Raw genomic sequence first — 19,289 nt, 5'->3', positions numbered from 1 at the left:
ATATAGTAGCTAAATTGTGTTCTGTTTGCCTATAAAATCTCAACTTCATACAAACATTAGATAGAAATGACATCCGTTTTTGTGGCTTAACACAAAGAGCTGTCTATGGTCCATACTCTCTTTCAATAGCAATATTTCTGGGAAGGCTAAACAGCCATCCTTCCGGCATTCGATCAACAGGATTTTCCACAAAATGCAATGTTACAATTAATGACCATAAGTTTTCTTCCAAATCCTAAATTCTGTGAAGGAATATCTTACCTAATATTAAAAAACATTATTCTCTAGGCAATTGGTGGGAATCATGGCAACCCCAGACCACTGTCCTGCTTCTGGGAGTGGGGGAAGAACATTGTCTGCCTGGGGAGTAACTGTGAAGACCATGCCAGGGAGATACCAGCACGGTGTTGAGCGAGCCTATGCTGTTTCTGAAGCTGTCCACGGCCTACCTACCCGAGAACTCACACATCCTCATGCCTGTATACAGCCACAAGGCTCACCGTGAGCTAGAGCTGGGCGTGGTGATGGGCAAGCATGGCCACACAGTCCCCAAGGCTGCAGCCATGGACTACGTGGATGGATATGCCCTGTGCCAGGACATGACTGCCTGGGACGTGCAGGATGAGGGCAGGAAGAAGGGTCTGCCCTGGACTCTGGCCAAGAGCTTTATGGCCTCTGGGCCAGTCAGCAGATTTGTGCCCAAGGAGAAGATCTCTGACCCTCACAACCTGAGGCTCTGGCTCAAGGTCAATGGCGAACTCAAGACAGGAGGGTGAGATATCCTCCATGATTTTTCCCATCCTCTACATCATCAGCTGTTTCTAAGATCACGACGTTGGAAGAAGGAGATATTATTTTGACCGGGACACCAAAGGGAGTTGGATTGGTTAAAGAAAACGATGAGATCCAGGCTGGCATACCTGGCGTGGTCAGTATGAGATTTAAGATGAAAAGGCCAGAATATTGAGTAATTTCTTAACAAATTTCAGGGAGAAGGGAGCAAGACAAAAGCAAATAATGGCTATTAAATGTCACAATCCTTTAATAAGAAACCAATGATTCAAAAACGATTAGACTGATATGGCTCAACTCATAGAAGATGGATTCTTTAAAAAAAACATGAACTAGAATGGACGGGCCGGAAATGTAAAAAGCCAAGGTAAAGTATTTCTGGTGCTTTGGAAACGATTTTATCAAACCAAATGTTCAAAAGAGTTTCCTTTCGTAAAACTGGATTGGAGAAGGCTTTTCAGTGGGTTATCTCTAAGATGATCAGCAGTTCAAGACTTAAAACCTGTAGAGAAACCTGAAAGTTATGTTCCAGATCAGTGTTTCCCCAATTTCCTTGGACTTGGTCATCATCAGGAAGCATTTGTCAAAATAAAAATTTCCAAATTACTGGCCCAACCCAGAGCCACTCAATTTGATGGGATTAATCTCCAGTGAAGCTGTGTTTACAGAGCACTCCAAATGATTCTTTATCAAGGAAATGGGGAAAAACACTGCTACACATAATCAGTTAATTTAAAATTTTACTGAATAAGTGAACAGTTAATGAGGATTTCACCTGTTTAGAGTGTCTATCCTGACCCAGCGATTTTGAGTTCAGGAGATCATTCTGAAATTATTTTTTCCAAATAAATATGCTGCCTTTTATGTGGCTAAAAAATAAAATAAAAATACATAAATAAAACATATTCTCTGAGGCAGCAGTTTCCCAACCTTTTTGGCACCAGGGACCAGTGTGATGGAAGACAAGTTTTACAGAGATGGGCTGGGGATTGAGGGGTGTGGTTTGGGGATAAAATTGTTCCTGCTCAGATAATCAGGTATTAGATTCTCATAAGAAGCGTGCAAGAGTCTGAACTTTCCCTACATCTGGGGGGTTCTCCCGCAGTTTCTAACAGTCAAATGTCTTAGGAGTCAGCTAACTCTGTCCCCTCAACATCTCGGCAAGGATTTCTTAGGTGGCATACTTGTTACTTCTGACCACTCTTATTTGGATTTCTGAGCCAAGGCAAGCCTAATAGTCTACAAGCTTCCAAGAATGCAACTCTCATCTGATTAGACCCCATAAGAATGAGTTCATTTTGGAACCGTGATTGAGGCCAGCTAACTTGATTATGCTTTCATCCTTGGCCTCCCAAGGGTAGAGAGCATCTTGGATACACCTCCCAAAATACAGCACTCATCTGTACCTCTGTAATATTCCATGCTTCATGATTTATGTTCCTTGACCCAAACTCCAAATGTTCTTTCTTCTTCCACTGTGCTCTCAGGAACTTATGTACTTATTAACAGATTTCCCTGCATCTTCGAATCTCTCACAAAATAATCCACTGATAGCTTTCACTAGTGGTCAGGGGTTCTTAAACTGAGATCTCTGTTGTCCAGGGGAACATTATGGGGAGTCTGCGTACTTTTAGATAGAAAATAAATTACATGTTTATTTTTACCAAACTCGAACTGGAATTCACTAGTTCCTTCAGCTGTGAATGCAGGCCAAAAACCACAGCATTAGTAGTACCTATAACTGTTATCAATACGAAACACAGTTATTTTTATAGCACACTAGTTTGTTGTTCATCAAGATATTTATGTTCATCATTACACTGCAATTACTTAATTAGGCCTACTGCTGTGTCTTTAAGGTGTTAATAAAGCAGCACCTAAATTACTGTATGACAAACTGAGGAATACTTTTAAAACACATTTCAATGTAATTGGTTCCCTCTGTGATCCTCTCTGTTACACCTTTAGAAATACTATACCAGGAAGGGTCCATAGGCTCCACCCTACATCCATGGCACACACCCTGCAACCTAACCATTTATCTCCTCCCTGCAGCCCTGTAGCCTTTTGGAATTGAAAAAAAAAAAAAAAAGCTACTTGTTTTCTAAAGCCTGACATTCTACAAGATTGGTAAACAGAGGGAGAAGTAGCCAGCAACATTTTCCTAGTTCCTCCCTATGTTCTTCCTACATCCCAGCCCCTGGTTTATTTCAGTATCTATGAGAACAACAATCATTCTCAAATGCTGTAGTCACAGGGCCCCAAATCCTATTCTAAATCTTCATCTCTATTCCATTACAGCTAACAGCCCAAACCCTATCCCTCAGAAGTGTATTACCTCTACAAACCTGGAGCCTCTGCCATATGCCAACCACAATCTCCCTTTCTTCTCTCACTCCCTAAATCTTGTCACACCTGCACCTTACCCATATTAACACTAACAGTCCTTTCTAGCTTTTCCCCAAAGCATCCAAAACTTTAAGTTTTTACTTTCTTTCTAAACTAGCTCTTGTCCCATCAAAGTTAATCCTTCATCTTGTGATCTAGATTCAGATTTTCCTGCCTCTTCTGGGACCCTGCTCCACTCCACCAATAATCATCCCATTCACATTTGTTAACTCCTAGCAGGTAAACAGTACTGGGGAGACAATGACAGACAGCACGGACACAGTCCACTCTCATGAAACTCAAGTAATTCAGACAAATTCCAAGAGTCCTTTGGCCCAGGGTAGAGGCAGCTCTAAAGGTCCCATTTCTCACTGGACATAAACATCATCTCTTCAGCATATGAATAAATTCAAATCTTACTATCTTCTAATGTGTATATATATAATGTGTGCGCGTATTTTTTCATCGTTTCATAATCCCTCAAATCCCTTTTCTGTCCTTCCCAAGCTCTTTCAATTAATAATCAAGGGCTTGTTATTCCTCAAGCTTCTGCTCTCAGCTTGTTCCTCTCTATTCGCTATGAATTATCTCATCTCACCCAATTGCTTCAGTCATTTCTCTATTGACAAAACCTAAACCTAAAAACCTCAAGTCAAATCTCTCTCCTTCTAAATCCATGTACCTTTGCACCCAATTACAAGGCACCTTCACTTGAATAAACTGAACATTTCCAACACAACGCATTAACTATCCACACCAGCTCGTCAATCAAACATCTCCTTATTCTCCACATCCAGATGAACCTACTTCCTAACTACCTCTCAGTGTTGTCTGACCTTTGCCTCCAGGTCTCACAATTGCTCACCTGAATTGCTGCAAAAGGCTCCTAACTGCTCTTTCATATATTTAGGCTTGCCCCTTTGCCATTTCTCTACATTGGCAAAATGATCTTTCTAAAAGACTAATCCTTCTTTAAGGAAAGGTTATATGATATAGTAGAAAGACAGAAGCTGTGAGAGTCCAACTAACATGGCTCCAGCCTTGAGAAAATTACCCTTCCCAAACCCATTTCCTCATCTGAAAAATGGGTATAATACAATCCCACCTATCCAGTGTGTAGATACTATAACACACACTAGACACGTAATAGTTGGTAACTAACATTATTCCTTCAAGATAAAATTCAAACTTCTTGATATGACAGACAAGGGTCTTCATGAACCTGCCTTACTCTTCTGCCTCAGTTCTCACAATTCACCAACCTACATCCTCCACTTCAGCTACTTTGATTCTGCCATATTATCTCAGGACTTGGTCATTTACAAGCAGCTGCCTCCTCTAAAAGGAATGTTGCCTTTAATCCTATCTTATCCTTCATACAGCTCACTCCTACCCAATTTGTCACCTTCCCACTCCCAGATGGCTTTAGGCAGCCTACCCTGCACTCCCATCACATTCTACTCAAACAATCTCGTTATCGACTGATCTCGACTTGGATAGGCTCTCTCCAGCAGGACTGTGTTCTTTGTGTCTGTGTTTAATTCCTGGCACATAGCAGGTACTCAATATATGGCTAGTAAAAGAAAATACAACATGCAAGGTGACAGAAAACCCAATTACACTGATTCGATCACACCATATACATCTATCAAAATATCACATATACCCAAAAAGTATGTACAACTATGATATATTAATTTTTTTAAAAAACTTCAAAAAGGCAAGGGGACATAACATCCACAGATTTTTAAAAACACATCTATAGACTGGCTATATAGAGACTCCTTCAATTGGCTTGTGTTCAGAATTTTCCATCTCTACAAGCCAATTTTTACCAACAAATATTGAAATAACATTTCAAGGACCCAATAATTGACCTACAATACTAAAAATAACAAGGACCCAATACTGACCTACAATACTAAAAATACACTTTTTTTTTAAAGACAGGTTCTCTGTTGCACAGCCTGGAGTGTAATAGTGAGATCGGGCTCACTGCAGACTTCACCTCCAGGGCTCAAGCAATTCTCCCACCTCAGCATCCAAGTAGCTTGCACTATAGACACACCACACCCACCTAATTTTTTGTAGAGACGGGGTTTCACCATGTTGCCCAGGCTGGACTTGATCCACATACCTTGGCCTCCCAAAGTGCCAGAATTACAGGTGTGAGCTACCACACCAAGACTAATTGAATATAACTTTCCTCATTCTTAAAGAAATCAATGTATTCTAACAGATTGATATCAAACCAGCATAACTATAAACAGCCTCTAAATTATCTAATGGAGGACAATTATGCTTAAACCACCCATTGAGGCCTGTTACAGTGGCTCATTTCTGTAATCTCAAGCCTTTGGGGAGGTCAAGGTGAGAGGATAACTAGAGCTCAGGAACCTGAGACCAGCCTGGGCAACATAAGGAGACCCCATCTCTATAAAAAATTTTTAAAAATTAGACAGGCATGGTGGTGCACACCTGTAGTCCCGGCTACTCAGGAGGCTGAAATGGGATGTTCAATTGAGCCCAGGAGTTTGAGGCTGCAAGGAGCCAAGAGAATACACCACGGCATTCTCACCTGGGTAACAGAGTAAGACCATCTCAATAAAATAAAAATTAAAAAACAAAACAAAAAAGCAAAGAACCACCCATTGATAAGTAGATAATAAACTGGCATGGCAAGTTTCCGAAAGTTGCGGCTATAAATAAATACTATGCTTTACTCACCAGCTTCACGTAATCTGTTCCCTTCTGCTCTGGTCCGGTTAGTTCTTTCACTTCCAGCAAGATCTACCAAGGACAACTGACTTATAGTGATTTGTTCTTTTTCCTAAAAAGATCACAAAGCCAATAACTTAAAATGGGTGATAACTGGTTTACAATGTTCTTTAAATAGATTCCTATCAACAAGCCTTAATAAACATTTGCATAATACAAAATGCACAGGACAGGCAAAGGATACATATTTTAGATGAGAGTTTGCTAAAAGAGTATGATAAATATACTCATGACATTAATGATTACTTGTCCAATTGGCTGGTCTTCCTTCTGCATCAGACTGTAGGCTCCCTGAGAGCAAGGACTCCGTCTTTTACTACATTATAACCAGCATGCTGCACAGTGCCCACCACTCAGTAGGAACTCAGCAGATATTTGCTGAATAAGAGTCTAGAATAGAACTACCCTAAATTCTTCTATAATCAGTTATTTAATAATCTTATAATAACCTAATATCATAATGCTATAATTTTTTATTTTTTGAGAAAGAGTGCAGTGGTACCATCTCCACTCACTGCAACCTCCTCCTCCTCCTGGGTTCAAGTGATTCTCTTGCCTCAGCCTTCCAAGTAACTGGGACTACAGGCGTGCGCCACCACGCCCAGCTCATTTTTTTTTGTATTTTTAGTGGAGATGGGGTTTCACCATGTTGACCAGAATGGTCTCCATCTCTTGATCTCGTGATCCACCCGCCTCGGCCTCCCAAAGTGCTGGGACCACAGGCGTGAGCCACCACGCCTGGCATAACAAGTTGTTATACTGTATTGTTTAAGGATTAATGACCAATAAAAGTCTGTACATGGTCAGTACAAATGCAGGATTTTATTTTCGAATATTTTCGATCCACCCCTGGTTCAATCTACAGATGTAAAACCCATGCATACAGAGAACCAACTGTATATTTATTCTAGAGCAATTTTCATTGCAATAAAACCTCCCTACATTAACTTTTTTTGTTTCGAGACAGGGTCTCACTCTGTCACCCAGGCTGGAGTGCAGTGGTGCAACCTCAGGTCACCGCACCTCCACGTCCGAGGTTCAAGTGATCCTCCTACCTCAGCCACACAAGTAGCTGGGATTACAGGAGTGCATCACCATTTTTTTAATTTTACTAGAGTCAGGGTTTCGCCACATTGGCTGGATTTACTCTAATTCCAAAAATTAAGGATAGAGTTAGAACCAGAAAACTCCACATACAACAACTTTACCTGTAAGACATTGTCTCCATCTGCATCCAAGGGAGCCTGAACTAATTTAATGTTGAACACGCTATGGGAACGGCTGGACTCACGATTCAAATGGGTATTAGCAATACGTCTCTTTTTCTGGCCTGTGACAACAGAGAAATCATTGATCAAACCCAAACTTGGTCATTTCATTACACGTGCTTTCTAGTAAGTCAAAGAGATTGCTATCAAATTTAGTAGCAACTCTAGGTGATATTTATCATTCTGTATTTTTCTAGTTCTAGATGTTTCTAACCTCTCCAGAAAACTTCAAAAGCCTCATCAGTAGATTTCACTTCTACTTCCGTACATCCTGCAACATACATGTTATGGTTCTTATCTTCACGAAGCAATTTAGATTGTGGAGGTCTATGGGAAAGAAAAAAAAAATTAGTTTCCTAAATTCTGAGATGCCAATCTCTTCATTTAAGAGTAGGACTAAAATGCCAGGCGACATGACATGCTATTCTTCTAATAAAAATTATATATATTTTATAATAAACATATAATGCATAATACTCCAGAGAAATATTAAACTTAGATAAGATTGTAAAGCTAGTCAATTAATTACATAACAATAGAAACCAATTATGTTTTAAAGCTTTGCTCTAAGAAAGCATATGAAGCAGTACTTACTAAACAATTAGAGACCAAAGTAGTATTACAGCGACATCACATGCACAGGTTAAGCACCAAAATCTAGTATTTTCCTAATTTTAAAAGACTAGCAGATAGAACCCGTTCTGACCTCCTCAGCAACAGCGGAAAACAAATTCAGAAAGAGTTTGGTATATACCATGAGTGGCAATCCTTTCAAAGTGGCTTATGGAGTTTTAGTCTGTAGGTAAGATGAAGGGTGGGTAAGAGAGCTACCTGTTTGGTCTTAGTCTTGTGAATGGTGAGGGTAGAGACATTTACAAGCCACCATTACTGATAGTCAGTAGCAGATTTTTCAGGAAGCAAGGAGGGCTTAGAGAGAGCAACCAGCCCCGTGACAATGAAAAATAACCTACAAGCAAACATGCCACAGAATGCCAAACATAGTATAACTGCACCCTTCTCCCTAAGAAAAGAGTCAGCACCATCACACATACACAAAATCTGTGTTCCTCATGGGTGTGCTGCAACTGTTCCACCTACCAAAGGAATAAGGCAGACGTTACTGTTTCTACAGCAGCCATCTCACACCAACATGTTCAGGCCAGACTATGTGACAGTCACAGTGAGTCATATCTTAAAAACCCTCCACTTGCAATAGTTTTTCATTGTATTACAAACTACTAAAAGTTAACTAGCTTTAAAAAGCAGGCCTAACACCAACCTAACAAATTAAATCTGAATTCAGTGCCAAACAAGCACCCTTGTATGTTCATTCAAGGAGTTACCCAGAAAGGTTACAAAGCACACAAGGCACTTTTGTCAATCTTCTTTTGTATAACTAAATGAAGTCAAGATAGGATCCTTTGAAAACAGTCTCATTTAGAACAAACCAAACAAAAACTTGGCACATGGTATACATGAAAATGGGTATATCCAAGATTAGAGTCAAGACAATCGACACTTTAAAACAAATGGGAAAGTAATTACTTTGATATACTTTGATATAAAAAGTAATTGTCACACCAGACATGGTGGCTCACACTTGTAATCCCAACACTTTGGGAGGCCAAGGTGGGAGGACCGCTTGAGGCCAGGAGTTCGAGACCACCCTAAGCAACATAGTGAGACCCCTATCTCTACAATAAATTAGAAAATTAGCCAGGCATGGTGGCTGGTGCTTGTAGTTCCAGCTACTTAGGAAGCTAAGGCAGGAGTATCACCTGAACCCAGGAGGTTGGCTGCAGTGAGTTGACATGGTAGAGCAAGACCCTGTCTCAAAAAAAAAAAAATGAAAAGTAACTGTCTCACAAGGTCTTAACTCTTCCATGTATTGCTTCACAACCTAAGTGTTTTTACTATTACCAACATTTCAAGGGTAAATAAAGACAGCTCACTCCAGAAATAAGTCCCTTTTTAAAGTTCTCACTTGAGGAAAAGTTAAACAGAGCAAAAGAGTCTTCCTTGGCATAAACTCCTAGGATTAGTATTTTTACATTTAGCTTACTCAGCCATATTGTAATTGTTTTCCCAATCAATGCAATGAAAATTAAGGACTCTGGTGAAGATAACCTATCAAAATATGACTCACTAAGAACCACAGAAACACTTGTATCAAGTATGGCCTCAACCAGAGTCCATAAATTTTTCATGTAATTAAAAGTGGATATACTGGTACTTATTCTCAGTCTAACAATTTTCTAAGTCCAACTGTTTCTCCAATAATGTTCCATTCGATATACACACAAAGTTAAATATAAGACACAGGTCTTTATATTATTTATGTCCAGGGAGGCCCTAATCAAGACAGCATTAAAGACAAGCCTTTAGCTTAAAAACAAAATCAACTCAGGAACAAGATACTAACATTAAACGTAAGATTCCAGGGTCAACTCTGGCACAAATTCAGATTTATCATTTTTGCCAAGTGGTAACCAGTCTTACATCTCAGAAAGGCAAGACCCAAGGAAATCTAGGAAGTAGTGGAATTATAGTGCAGATCTCACTCCATGTTAATGAATGACGGAAGGTATGTAAGTATTACTTGTACAGATAACAGCTTTAGGTTCCAGTCTGTAGAAATCATCAAGGGTGGTGTTAAGAAGCTACAAAACTCCCTATACTGTCGCAAGTTCTTGAAAGGGAGTCCCAGAACACATCAATAGGGACACTTCCTTATGTAATTAATTAAGATCCTTCTCAAAACACAGCCCAGAGCCCAGAGTTTTCAAAAGTAATCTCCAAGATGAGTATTTGGGTCCCTCTTCTCCTTAGATGCTTTCAACCCACCAGTTCCCTAATATAGCTACGTATCTAGCTAATAATAAACACTCAAACACCAAACCATGTGATATACAAATGATAGCAGTTCATTCTGAAAACAAATGCATTGTTCTCATTCATAGCCGAAGAAACTACAGCTTCTTAGGTAAAGTAACTTCCCCAACGTTAACAGCTAAGGGGCTCTCTTCACTACTTACTTGGGTTTTATGGGATCAAATGGCACCTCTTCCAACAGATCATATATGTAATTATTATATATTTCAATATAAGAGACAAATACACCATACACACTGTCTTCATCAACCTCTTCTGCTTTGCAGAATTCTTTCACAGTTATCATATCTGCAAACTCTGGATCTACTTGTCGTCTTAAAAAAAAAAAAAAAAAACAAAGTTCAATTGTATACACTGGTAAGTCCATTTTAAAACTAAAGGATCCCAGTTGGGCATAGTGGTTCACACCTGTAATCCTAGCACTTTGGGAGGATAAGGCGGGCAGATCACCTGAGGTCAGGAGTTCAATACCAGCCTGGCCAACATGGCGAAACCCCTTCTCTACCCAAAATACAAAAATTAGCTGGGCATGGTGGTGAGTGCCTGCATTCCCAGCTACTAGTGGGACTGAGGCAGAAGGATTGCTTGAACCTGGGAGGCAGACCTTGCAGTGAGCCGAGATCATGCCACTGCACTCCAGCCTAGGCAACACCGTGAGACTCCATCTCAAAAAAAAAAAAATTTTTTTTTAAATGGTCCCAAGGGGAAACTAACAGATACAATAAATATCTGGAATTAGAAGTAGACATGCACAAAGCAACTTTATTCATGCTCACAGTTTGCCAACAGTATCCCCATGTGCTCCCAAACACACAACAAAGGCTTTTATACCCTCTCTCCACCCAGAGTGGCACCTTCTCGAAACAGTGATTCAAACAAAATGTGCTCAAAACCAAAGAGAAAACATCTGAGCAAAGAACTTAAGAATATTCCTTAACCTTAATCTAACAAATGTCAAATTCTCCACTTAATGTTTACCATTCCCCATGTCTGGGCAAACCACAGGACAGAATCCTATGCCCCTAGGCCAGTGCTGCATACAAATATAATTACTTACTTGCTAGAAGGGGTCTTTGGATTGGGCATAGCTTCTCTTTTCTGACGTTCTAATAAGGCATCAACCTCACACTGTATATCCATACTATTCCTATCATTAGATTTAAAAACCTGAAATAGGGGCAAAAAAAAAAAAAATCATACCATGTTTTTTAGAATTTGACTTAAAATAGTAAGAAACATATTTAAAAATTAAGGAACAGTTAAGGTTTCAAAATGAATCCAGTGTTTTGGTTCTTCTTGAATACTACTGTGTCCATAGGCATCTTAGTCCAGTAAGATAAGTCACAACGCAAAAGAATCATACTTACATATCGTTTAGCTTGAAACGACCCTATACTGTTAAAGATCATGTCTAAACAACGAGGAAGCAGCCCTCCTTCCCCTGGAGAACCGGTCATTGTGTGAGTTTTTCCACTTCCTGTCACGCCATATGTGAAAAGAAGACCTACAGTGCAGCAAGTCACAATGAGTTACATCTTAGAAGTCCTCCACTTGTAATATTTCTTCACTGTATTAGAAAACACTAAAAATTAGCCAGCTCAAAAAAGGCAAGTTTACCACCACACTAACAAATTAAATATGGATTCAGCGCCAAACATAAAAATATCAAAGAAGTTTTATCAGAAGAGGAGAAAAAGGAAAATCCAGCAAAACTCCAAGAGTTATATCATACCATTTTTGCCATGAATAAGGTCATCGACCAAGGGATGAGCCACAACATCAAACAGTTCCTTCTGGGTGGTGTGAGTGCCAAACACTTGTTTAAATGAATACTGAGTCTGTGGAGAGAAAAAAATGTACTAAATGGAATTCCACTATTATCTAGGCTAAAAATACATCTTCTTAAACTTAAAGGTGTTTCTTTATGACATTTCAGATCTAAGCATGCAAAGAAAAAACATAAACAGTCTTTACAGTGGGAATCCTTCATTTTTTAGTGATTCACTAAAAAGTCATGACATACCTAAATTATACCAATCATAAACTGGTAAATGTTTTCAGTCACAACTACTGAAGAAAATATACAAAAGTCTCTTTTTCTTTTTTGAGACGGAGTTTTGCTCTTGTTGCCCAGATTGGACTGCAATGGCATGATCTTGGCTCACTGCAACCTTTGCCTCCTGGGTTCAAGCGATTCTCCTGCTTGAGAGAATTCAGAGTAGCTGGAATTACAGGCACACACCACCACGCCCAGCTAATTTCTGTATTTTTAGTAGAGATAAGGTTTAACCATGTTAGGCAGGCTGGTCTCAAACTCCTGACTTCAGGTGATTCATCCACCTCAGCCTTCCAAAGTGCTGGGATTACAGGTGCACCCAGCTGAAAATGTAGAAAAGTCTTAAATCCACTAATGCTTCTAATCTAAGATTGATTTTAATTAAGTGACAAAGATCAAAAGGTATTATAATGATTCATAGTCACAGATTTGTGGAAATCTACAAGCATGATGTCATACATGACTTTATTGTTTCCTAGTTTTTCTTGATAAAGGTGTCATTTAAAAGAGCATAGCATGGGCATAGTGGCTCAAACCTATAATCCCAGCACTTTGGGAGGCCCAGGCGAGTGGATCACGAGATTAAGAGATCAAGACCATCCTGGTCAACATGGCGAAACCCCGTCTCTACTAAAAATACAAAAAATTAGCTGGGCATGGTGGCGCGTGCCTGTAATCCCAGCTACTCAGGAGGCTGAGGCAGGAGAATTGCCTGAACCCAGGAGGCGGAGGTTACAGTGAGCCGAGATCACGCCATTGCACTCTAGTCTGGGTAACAAGAGTGAAACTCCGTCTCAAAAAAAAATGTAAAAACAACAACAAAAATCTCCACATAAAAAAAAACAATGAGCTGTGGGTGCACCATTGCATGCCAGCGTGGGCCACAGAGTGAGATCCTGTCTCAAAAAAAAAAAACACAGAAAAAAGAAAATGGCATAGCAGCATAATGCCACATGTTTTGATGTACTGTACTTTAAAACCAGAAGTAAACTGTAAATATAATCTCATCTGAGTTCTTACACAAAATACATTTTAAATAAATTGTGACCTTTAAGAAAGCAAGACAATTATCAAGTCTCTCTAAATATGATTAATAAAATATAATCCTTAAAAAGGCTTTAGAGTTCAAAAAGAACAAAGAATCTTGGAACTGCAAGGATACATACACATAGGCCAGGACTGAGAAGACAGATGACCTCACAGTCCTCATGAATGACTCCCTCCCTTCAAGGTAAAGAAAACTGAGGCCCAAAGGAGAAACTTCTCTGAGCACATGGAGTTAATTAGTATTGAAGCCATCTTCAATGCAATGGTTTTGTTTTCTTTTTTATTTTTGAGACAGAGTCTCACCTCTGTCACCCAGGCTGGAATGCAGTGGCGGGATCTCAGCTCACTGCAACCTCTGCCTTCTGGGTTCAAGCGATTCTCCTTGCCTCAGCCTCCCAAATAGCTGGTGTTACAGGCACCCGCCACCACACCGGGTAATTTTTATATTTTTAGTAGCGATGGGGTTTCGCCATGTTGGCCAAGCTGGTCTCTAACTCCTGATCTCAAGTGATTTGTCCGCCTTGGCCTCCCAAAGTGCTGGGATTACAGGTATAAACCATCATTCCTGGCAGCAATGCACTTTTCATTATACAATGTTGCCTTCTGTCAGAAAGCAGTAACTATTTTTAATCCCCATCAAACCTTTTTATACCTATTTGATACCTATATTTATACATACTTGAAATTCACTTAAAGAAGTAAAACTCAGTAAATCAGTGTTTAACTATGTTATATCCTCAAAGACCTGCTCCTCCATAAAACCTTCCCAGACCATTCATTCAGGCTGAAGCCATATTTACTATTTTGATGAATAGAACATATAAGGTACATATTCCCTGGAAGTTTACATTATGGTGGAGGAAAGACAATAAACAAGTAAGTAAATAGACTGTGGTTAAGTACTATAAAGTAGATACACAGAGCACAGACAAGGGGAGAGGGGCTGTGGCTTGCTGTTTCTGACTGGGTAGCCTGTACAAGCTGAGGAGGTGATATTTAAGCTGAAACCCAAGGATGACCCATGCTAAAACCCAGAGAAGTCCAGGTTAAGGCAACAACTAACAGCCAGGATTCTGCCTTATCCAAGGAACTCAAAAGATTGGATGACTATGGGTGGAGACAGCTGGGAGACAGATTAAGAAGGATTTTGTCTGTTTAAAGATTTTATTCCTTGAAAGGTTTTGAACAGGAAAATAATGAGATTTGATGTTTTAAAAGATCACTCTGTCCGCTCTGTAGAAATAGATCAGAGAAGATTCCAAGTGGAAGCAGTTAAGCTTTGGTGGTCTTGTCAGTGACACCCAAAGCATACTCAGCAAACCAATGCCTGAGAACTGTAACCAGACTACTTAAATGTTTAAAAAGTTGGGTTAGTTTGTTTTTTGAGACGGAGTTTCACTCTTGTTGCCCAGGCTGGAGTACAATGGCATGATCTCAGCTCACTGCAACCTCCACCTCCCAGGTTCAAGGGATTCTCCTGTCTTGGCCTCCTGAGTAGCTGGGATTACAGGCCCCCACCACCATGCTTGGATAATTTTTGTATTTCTTTTCTGAGATGGAGTCTCACTCTGTCGCCCAGGCTGCAGTGCAGTGGCACGATCTCAGCTCACTTCAACCTCTGCCTCCAGGGTTCGAGTCATTCTCCAGCCTCAGCCTCCAGAGTAGCTGGGATTACAGGAACCTGCCATTGTGCCCAGCTAATTTTTGTATTTTAAATAGACATGGGGTTTCACCATGTTGGTCAGGCTGGTCTCGAACTCCTAACCTCATGATTTGCCTGCCTCACCCTCCCAAAGTGCTGGGATTACAGGCATGAGCAACTGTGCCTGGCCTAACGTTTAGAAAGTTCTATAGGCATTTGGCCTATATCAAATTTCAGTATTGCAGCACATATTTAATACGCTCATCTCTATGAAGAGATTACGAACCAGTTTTCTGTTGTCCAACTCACATGGGCAGTTCCATCTAGCACAAGTTGTACAAAAGTCCCAGCTGTGATGTATTAAAAATAAAAAAGCTATTCCTTCATTACAGGTATTATGTGGAGCACTGGTCTCTATGATTAATAATGGGGCTCAGACTAGGATTGGTGGCAGTGGAGATGGAAATGAAAGGACAGTTTCAAGACACATTACGGAATATAACTGACAGGAGCTACTAATGAAGTAGGGGCAAGGAGGGGCAAGTAAAAGGTAAGTTCCAGGTTTCTGGCTTGAGAAACTGGACAGATGATGGGGCCATTCCTTGAGAAGAAAACAAGGAAGGAAGTATTTAGAGAGGAAAGGAGAAAATCAAGAACTCCTTTATGGACATGTAAAATCTAAGATGTACATGTGACATCCAAGCAGAGATACCAAGTAAGTGGTTGAATGTTTAGAGCCAGAGAAGAGGTTTCAACTGGAGATACAGGGAGAGCTGGAGCGGGAGACAGGAGAGTGCTGCTGACAAACAGGTTATAATGAGGATGAAGAGGTATTCATCCAATTCAGCAGCAAAGCAGCCACTGGCAGTCTTCTGAAGAGCAATTTCACAGGGATAGTAGGCACAGAAGAGTGAGTGACAGCTAGAAGTAGAAATGGTAGCCTGAATTAATCCTCCTGAATCCCCACGGGCCCCTCATCTTTAGTACACCTAACTTTCTGTCTTATCTATATGAGAATTATTTGTTTACCATATGTCTTAAGTTATAAACTTTCTAAAGGCAAGGAGTATGTCATACTCGTTTGTAAAAAATCTTCTACCATCCAGCTACTAGCTTAGCACATTTGCTAAACAATATTTTTAAGTTGACTCAAAATTTTACTAACAATAAAAACACTGCATAAGAGGTTGATGCAAGTATACAATGCCTATTATTAAATGTTATTTTAATTTCAACACATGAAGCTGTATATATCGAATCGCCTAGCACAATCAAGTATCATTCCACAATAAATCATCCCTAACACATGCTCTAAAAACCAGTAATATCCAGTGTAAGAAATTATCTGCTAAAAGCAATCCTCTAACTCCAGCACACCAAAGGTATGTTTGTGCATCCCAGAAGTCAAAAACACTTTAGATACAGTGTTTTAGTAATAATGAAGTAAATAAGACTTTGTGGGCTCACAAATGAGTTTTGTTACATTTAAAAATGTAAAAGTCATTCAGGAAACAACATATTGAGTAAAAACAATTGGTTCAAATCAAAAGTACCTCCTTATAGTCTCCATTTCGATTGAGTCTATAGCCCTCAGGAGTATGAAGCTGAACAGTTGCATTATTGATCACTTCTATGCAACACTCTTGATCATGAAAGCTCAGCGGGCGCACCCTACAGTATACCTAAACAAACAGGAAGGTGCTTAAAGAACAAAGTTTGACTTTTTGCCTGATTTTTCACTTAAGCTTCTCATTCATTCATTCATTCATTCAACAAACATTTGGTCTCTCCGTTTAAGAGCTCTGTATTGCCAAGGGCTATGAAAATTAAAATCTGCTAAGTGAGATTGATAGATACAAACACATTAGATGAGATGACTTTAAATACACATAAAATTAAAATAAATTTTGATATCAAATTGCAGTGTGTATTCATTACTATATTGTACACAAATAAGTTATACTACTACTAACATCTCTAAGAGTCAACAACATGTCACAAAATGAGACTTTTAAATCTGTTAGAATTCTTTGGAAATGGATGTCAATTTAAAAACTTGTCAGCTTAACCCAACATTTAATATACAAAGACTTATTTTTATTTATTTATTTGAGACAGAGTTTCGTTCTCGTCGCCCAGGCTAGAGGGCAATGGCTCACTGCAACCTCCACCTCCTGGGTTCAAGTGATTCTCCTGCCTCAGCCTCCCGAATGGTTGGGATTGCAGGCACCCGCCACCACATCCAGCTAATTTTTGTATTTTTAGTAGAGGTGGGATTTTACCATGTTGGCCAGGCTGGTCTCGAACTCCTGACCTCAGGTGATCCACCCGCCTAGGCCTCTCAAAGTGCTGGGATTACAGGCATGAGCCACAGTGCCTGGCCTACAAAGACATTTTTAAAAGCAGGAGAGGGGGCTTGAGCTTGTTCAGCTGTGTGCAAAGCACCTGGCGCCATTAACTTCAGAGCCAGGAATCCACTCAAGAGGCAGCGAGGGGTAGATTTTAAATGCCTCAGAGGAAAGGAACCCTTTTTGTTTGCCATTTGTTGTTTTGTTTTAAAATTTTTATTCTTTTTGCCTGCTTCATTTTTTTCTTCATAATTTAACATTTGCTCTTAAAAGCAAGTTCCCAAGCCTGAAACTGGTGAAGTACTTGCAGTTATGAATAGATACTAGACTGAATTAAACTTGGGCCCAAGAAATTTGGAGCTCTCCTCATGCCATCGATTGCTGTATGGCATGAATTGGGTTCACATGAACTCCGTCCATAGTCTCTGGGATGAATACGAACCCAGCTGGAGATTTTTAATTATCTAACTCTTCAAATGATAATTACGGAAGGTATGCAGTTGGCAACTAAGGACTTCATTGTACTGAACTAATTAATCTTATAGAGAAAATTTCACAGCTAGAACTAGTTTTATACAATTCAGTTCATCCATTTAACTAAATGTTCTTTGATTATACTTCCACATCTCCTCTTCCTTCCCTTCCAAGCATACACATAAGACAAGAAAGGACTGAAGAAATAAGTTTCTTAAATACACACACATAGATCCACAAGGAGACCTTACCCCAACCGGGTCTTTCGTTTGGGACCCTTTCTTCACAATAGGTTTCCGGGGTGTCTTAGCCCTCCTGGTCAGAGGTTAAAAAATAATAATAATAATTTTTTTTTCAGTTCAACACTAATATACAATCTGTCTAGGTTATATGTAAATTATCCCTTAGCAGTTCCAAAACACTGTATCCCAAATAACATGAATAATATTCAAAGTAGCAGAGTGTGGCATGTGTAACCTAAAAGTAATTAAAATTTGCTTTAGAATACATCTTTGATACCAAATGTACCTACTTATTCTCTGATTCCTTTCTATCCTTAAAAGAGCTTGCATATTTTCTTGAGCAACAATTTAACAGAGGCACTACAAATTTGAAAAATCTACAAGTAACTGTTTACAGACTGACAAGCCGATTAACTTTGACACACTATAAAAATGCACATGGAGGAATCCATTCTTTTGTCAAGATTTATGCCTGTACTTTAAAAGAACAACCAGTCATTGAATGCTCAAAAAGATTACTCTGTCTCCAAACAAAATCCGGTTCCAAACTGCCAATTTGTCGCTTTCTTAAATAGGGACAATCAAAGAGATACTTTGATTGATTTCACCATTTCTCTAACAGCTCATCTTTTTCCCTTCACATTTATCTATAGGCTAGATATACACTTAACACATTAAGTGAGATTACTGGCTTCGACTGCAGTTTTAAAATATTTTTTTCAACATATTCCCAGATGAAACACAAGTAAATTCGTGTTATTCAGTGCAAAATACACTGTGGAGGATCTAACTTCAACTCAATATATTTATATATACATATACTTCTCATATATAAATTCTTTTTCATCTAAAGATTTTGACTTCGGCCTCTTAATAAACAAGTTGCCTTTTGCAAATGACTCCCTAAATGGTAATAAACCCAATCTTCTCCTTAACACAACAAATACTGCTTCACCCTTGAAAGATGCTGCGCCGAAAATACTAACTTAGGAATGTGGGCGGGGGTTGCCCGCGGCCACAAAACCCAGCAGAAGTAACTGGCCTGTGTAAGGGGACGGACTCGGCCACAAGGCCAGGGTCCTAGGCTAAGAAGAGCTCGCGGCGATCACCGGTGCCAGGGCTCTCCAGAAACGGAGCCCACCTAACCAATGCCCACCACACTCCCTCGGCTCCACACGCGAGACCGCCCCTGATCCGCACTAAGTCGGCGGACTGCGCTCTGGAGGCGGCCGCAGCCAGCGAGGGAGAAGGGGAACTTGAGACAAGGGAAGGCTGTCCCGGAGCTCCGAGGACAGCCCCGCTACCGCGAACCGGGTGCGGCATAAAACACCCCCTGCTTCCGGCCGACCCTTCCTGGCCCCT

General features: G+C 39.9%; 1 protein-coding gene and 1 pseudogene across 10 annotated transcripts in view; one reads left to right on the top strand and one right to left on the bottom strand.

Moving 5' to 3' along the window:
• Positions 1 to 19,289, bottom strand: part of KIF23 (kinesin family member 23) — a 32,156-nt gene that overhangs the window by 12,426 nt on the left and 441 nt on the right. For 5 of the 10 annotated variants that reach the window (XM_009005138.5, XM_035259042.3, XM_035259043.3 and 2 more), the window contains exons 2-10: positions 17,937 to 18,000; positions 16,417 to 16,545; positions 11,851 to 11,956; positions 11,486 to 11,622; positions 11,176 to 11,285; positions 10,262 to 10,432; positions 7,441 to 7,553; positions 7,167 to 7,288; positions 5,908 to 6,010 (exon numbers count right to left, since the gene is read on the bottom strand). In XM_009005138.5, the coding sequence (XP_009003386.2) occupies positions 5,908 to 6,010; positions 7,167 to 7,288; positions 7,441 to 7,553; positions 10,262 to 10,432; positions 11,176 to 11,285; positions 11,486 to 11,622; positions 11,851 to 11,956; positions 16,417 to 16,545; positions 17,937 to 18,000 (1,055 nt within the window). Of the gene's footprint in view, positions 1 to 5,907; positions 6,011 to 7,166; positions 7,289 to 7,440; positions 7,554 to 8,278; positions 8,321 to 10,261; positions 10,433 to 11,175; positions 11,286 to 11,485; positions 11,623 to 11,850; positions 11,957 to 16,416; positions 16,546 to 17,936; positions 18,001 to 19,289 lie in introns of those variants that run through there. The other 5 variants (XM_054239408.2, XM_078333504.1, XM_035259041.3 and 2 more) reach the window with 5 other exon arrangements.
• On the top strand, positions 67 to 1,093 carry LOC103795559 (oxaloacetate tautomerase FAHD1, mitochondrial-like; annotated as a pseudogene).

The sequence above is a fragment of the Callithrix jacchus genome, chromosome 8, assembly GCF_049354715.1.
Source record: "Callithrix jacchus isolate 240 chromosome 8, calJac240_pri, whole genome shotgun sequence".
Classification (NCBI taxonomy): Eukaryota; Metazoa; Chordata; class Mammalia; order Primates; family Cebidae; genus Callithrix; species Callithrix jacchus.
This window is presented reverse-complemented; position numbering and strand designations above follow the sequence as displayed.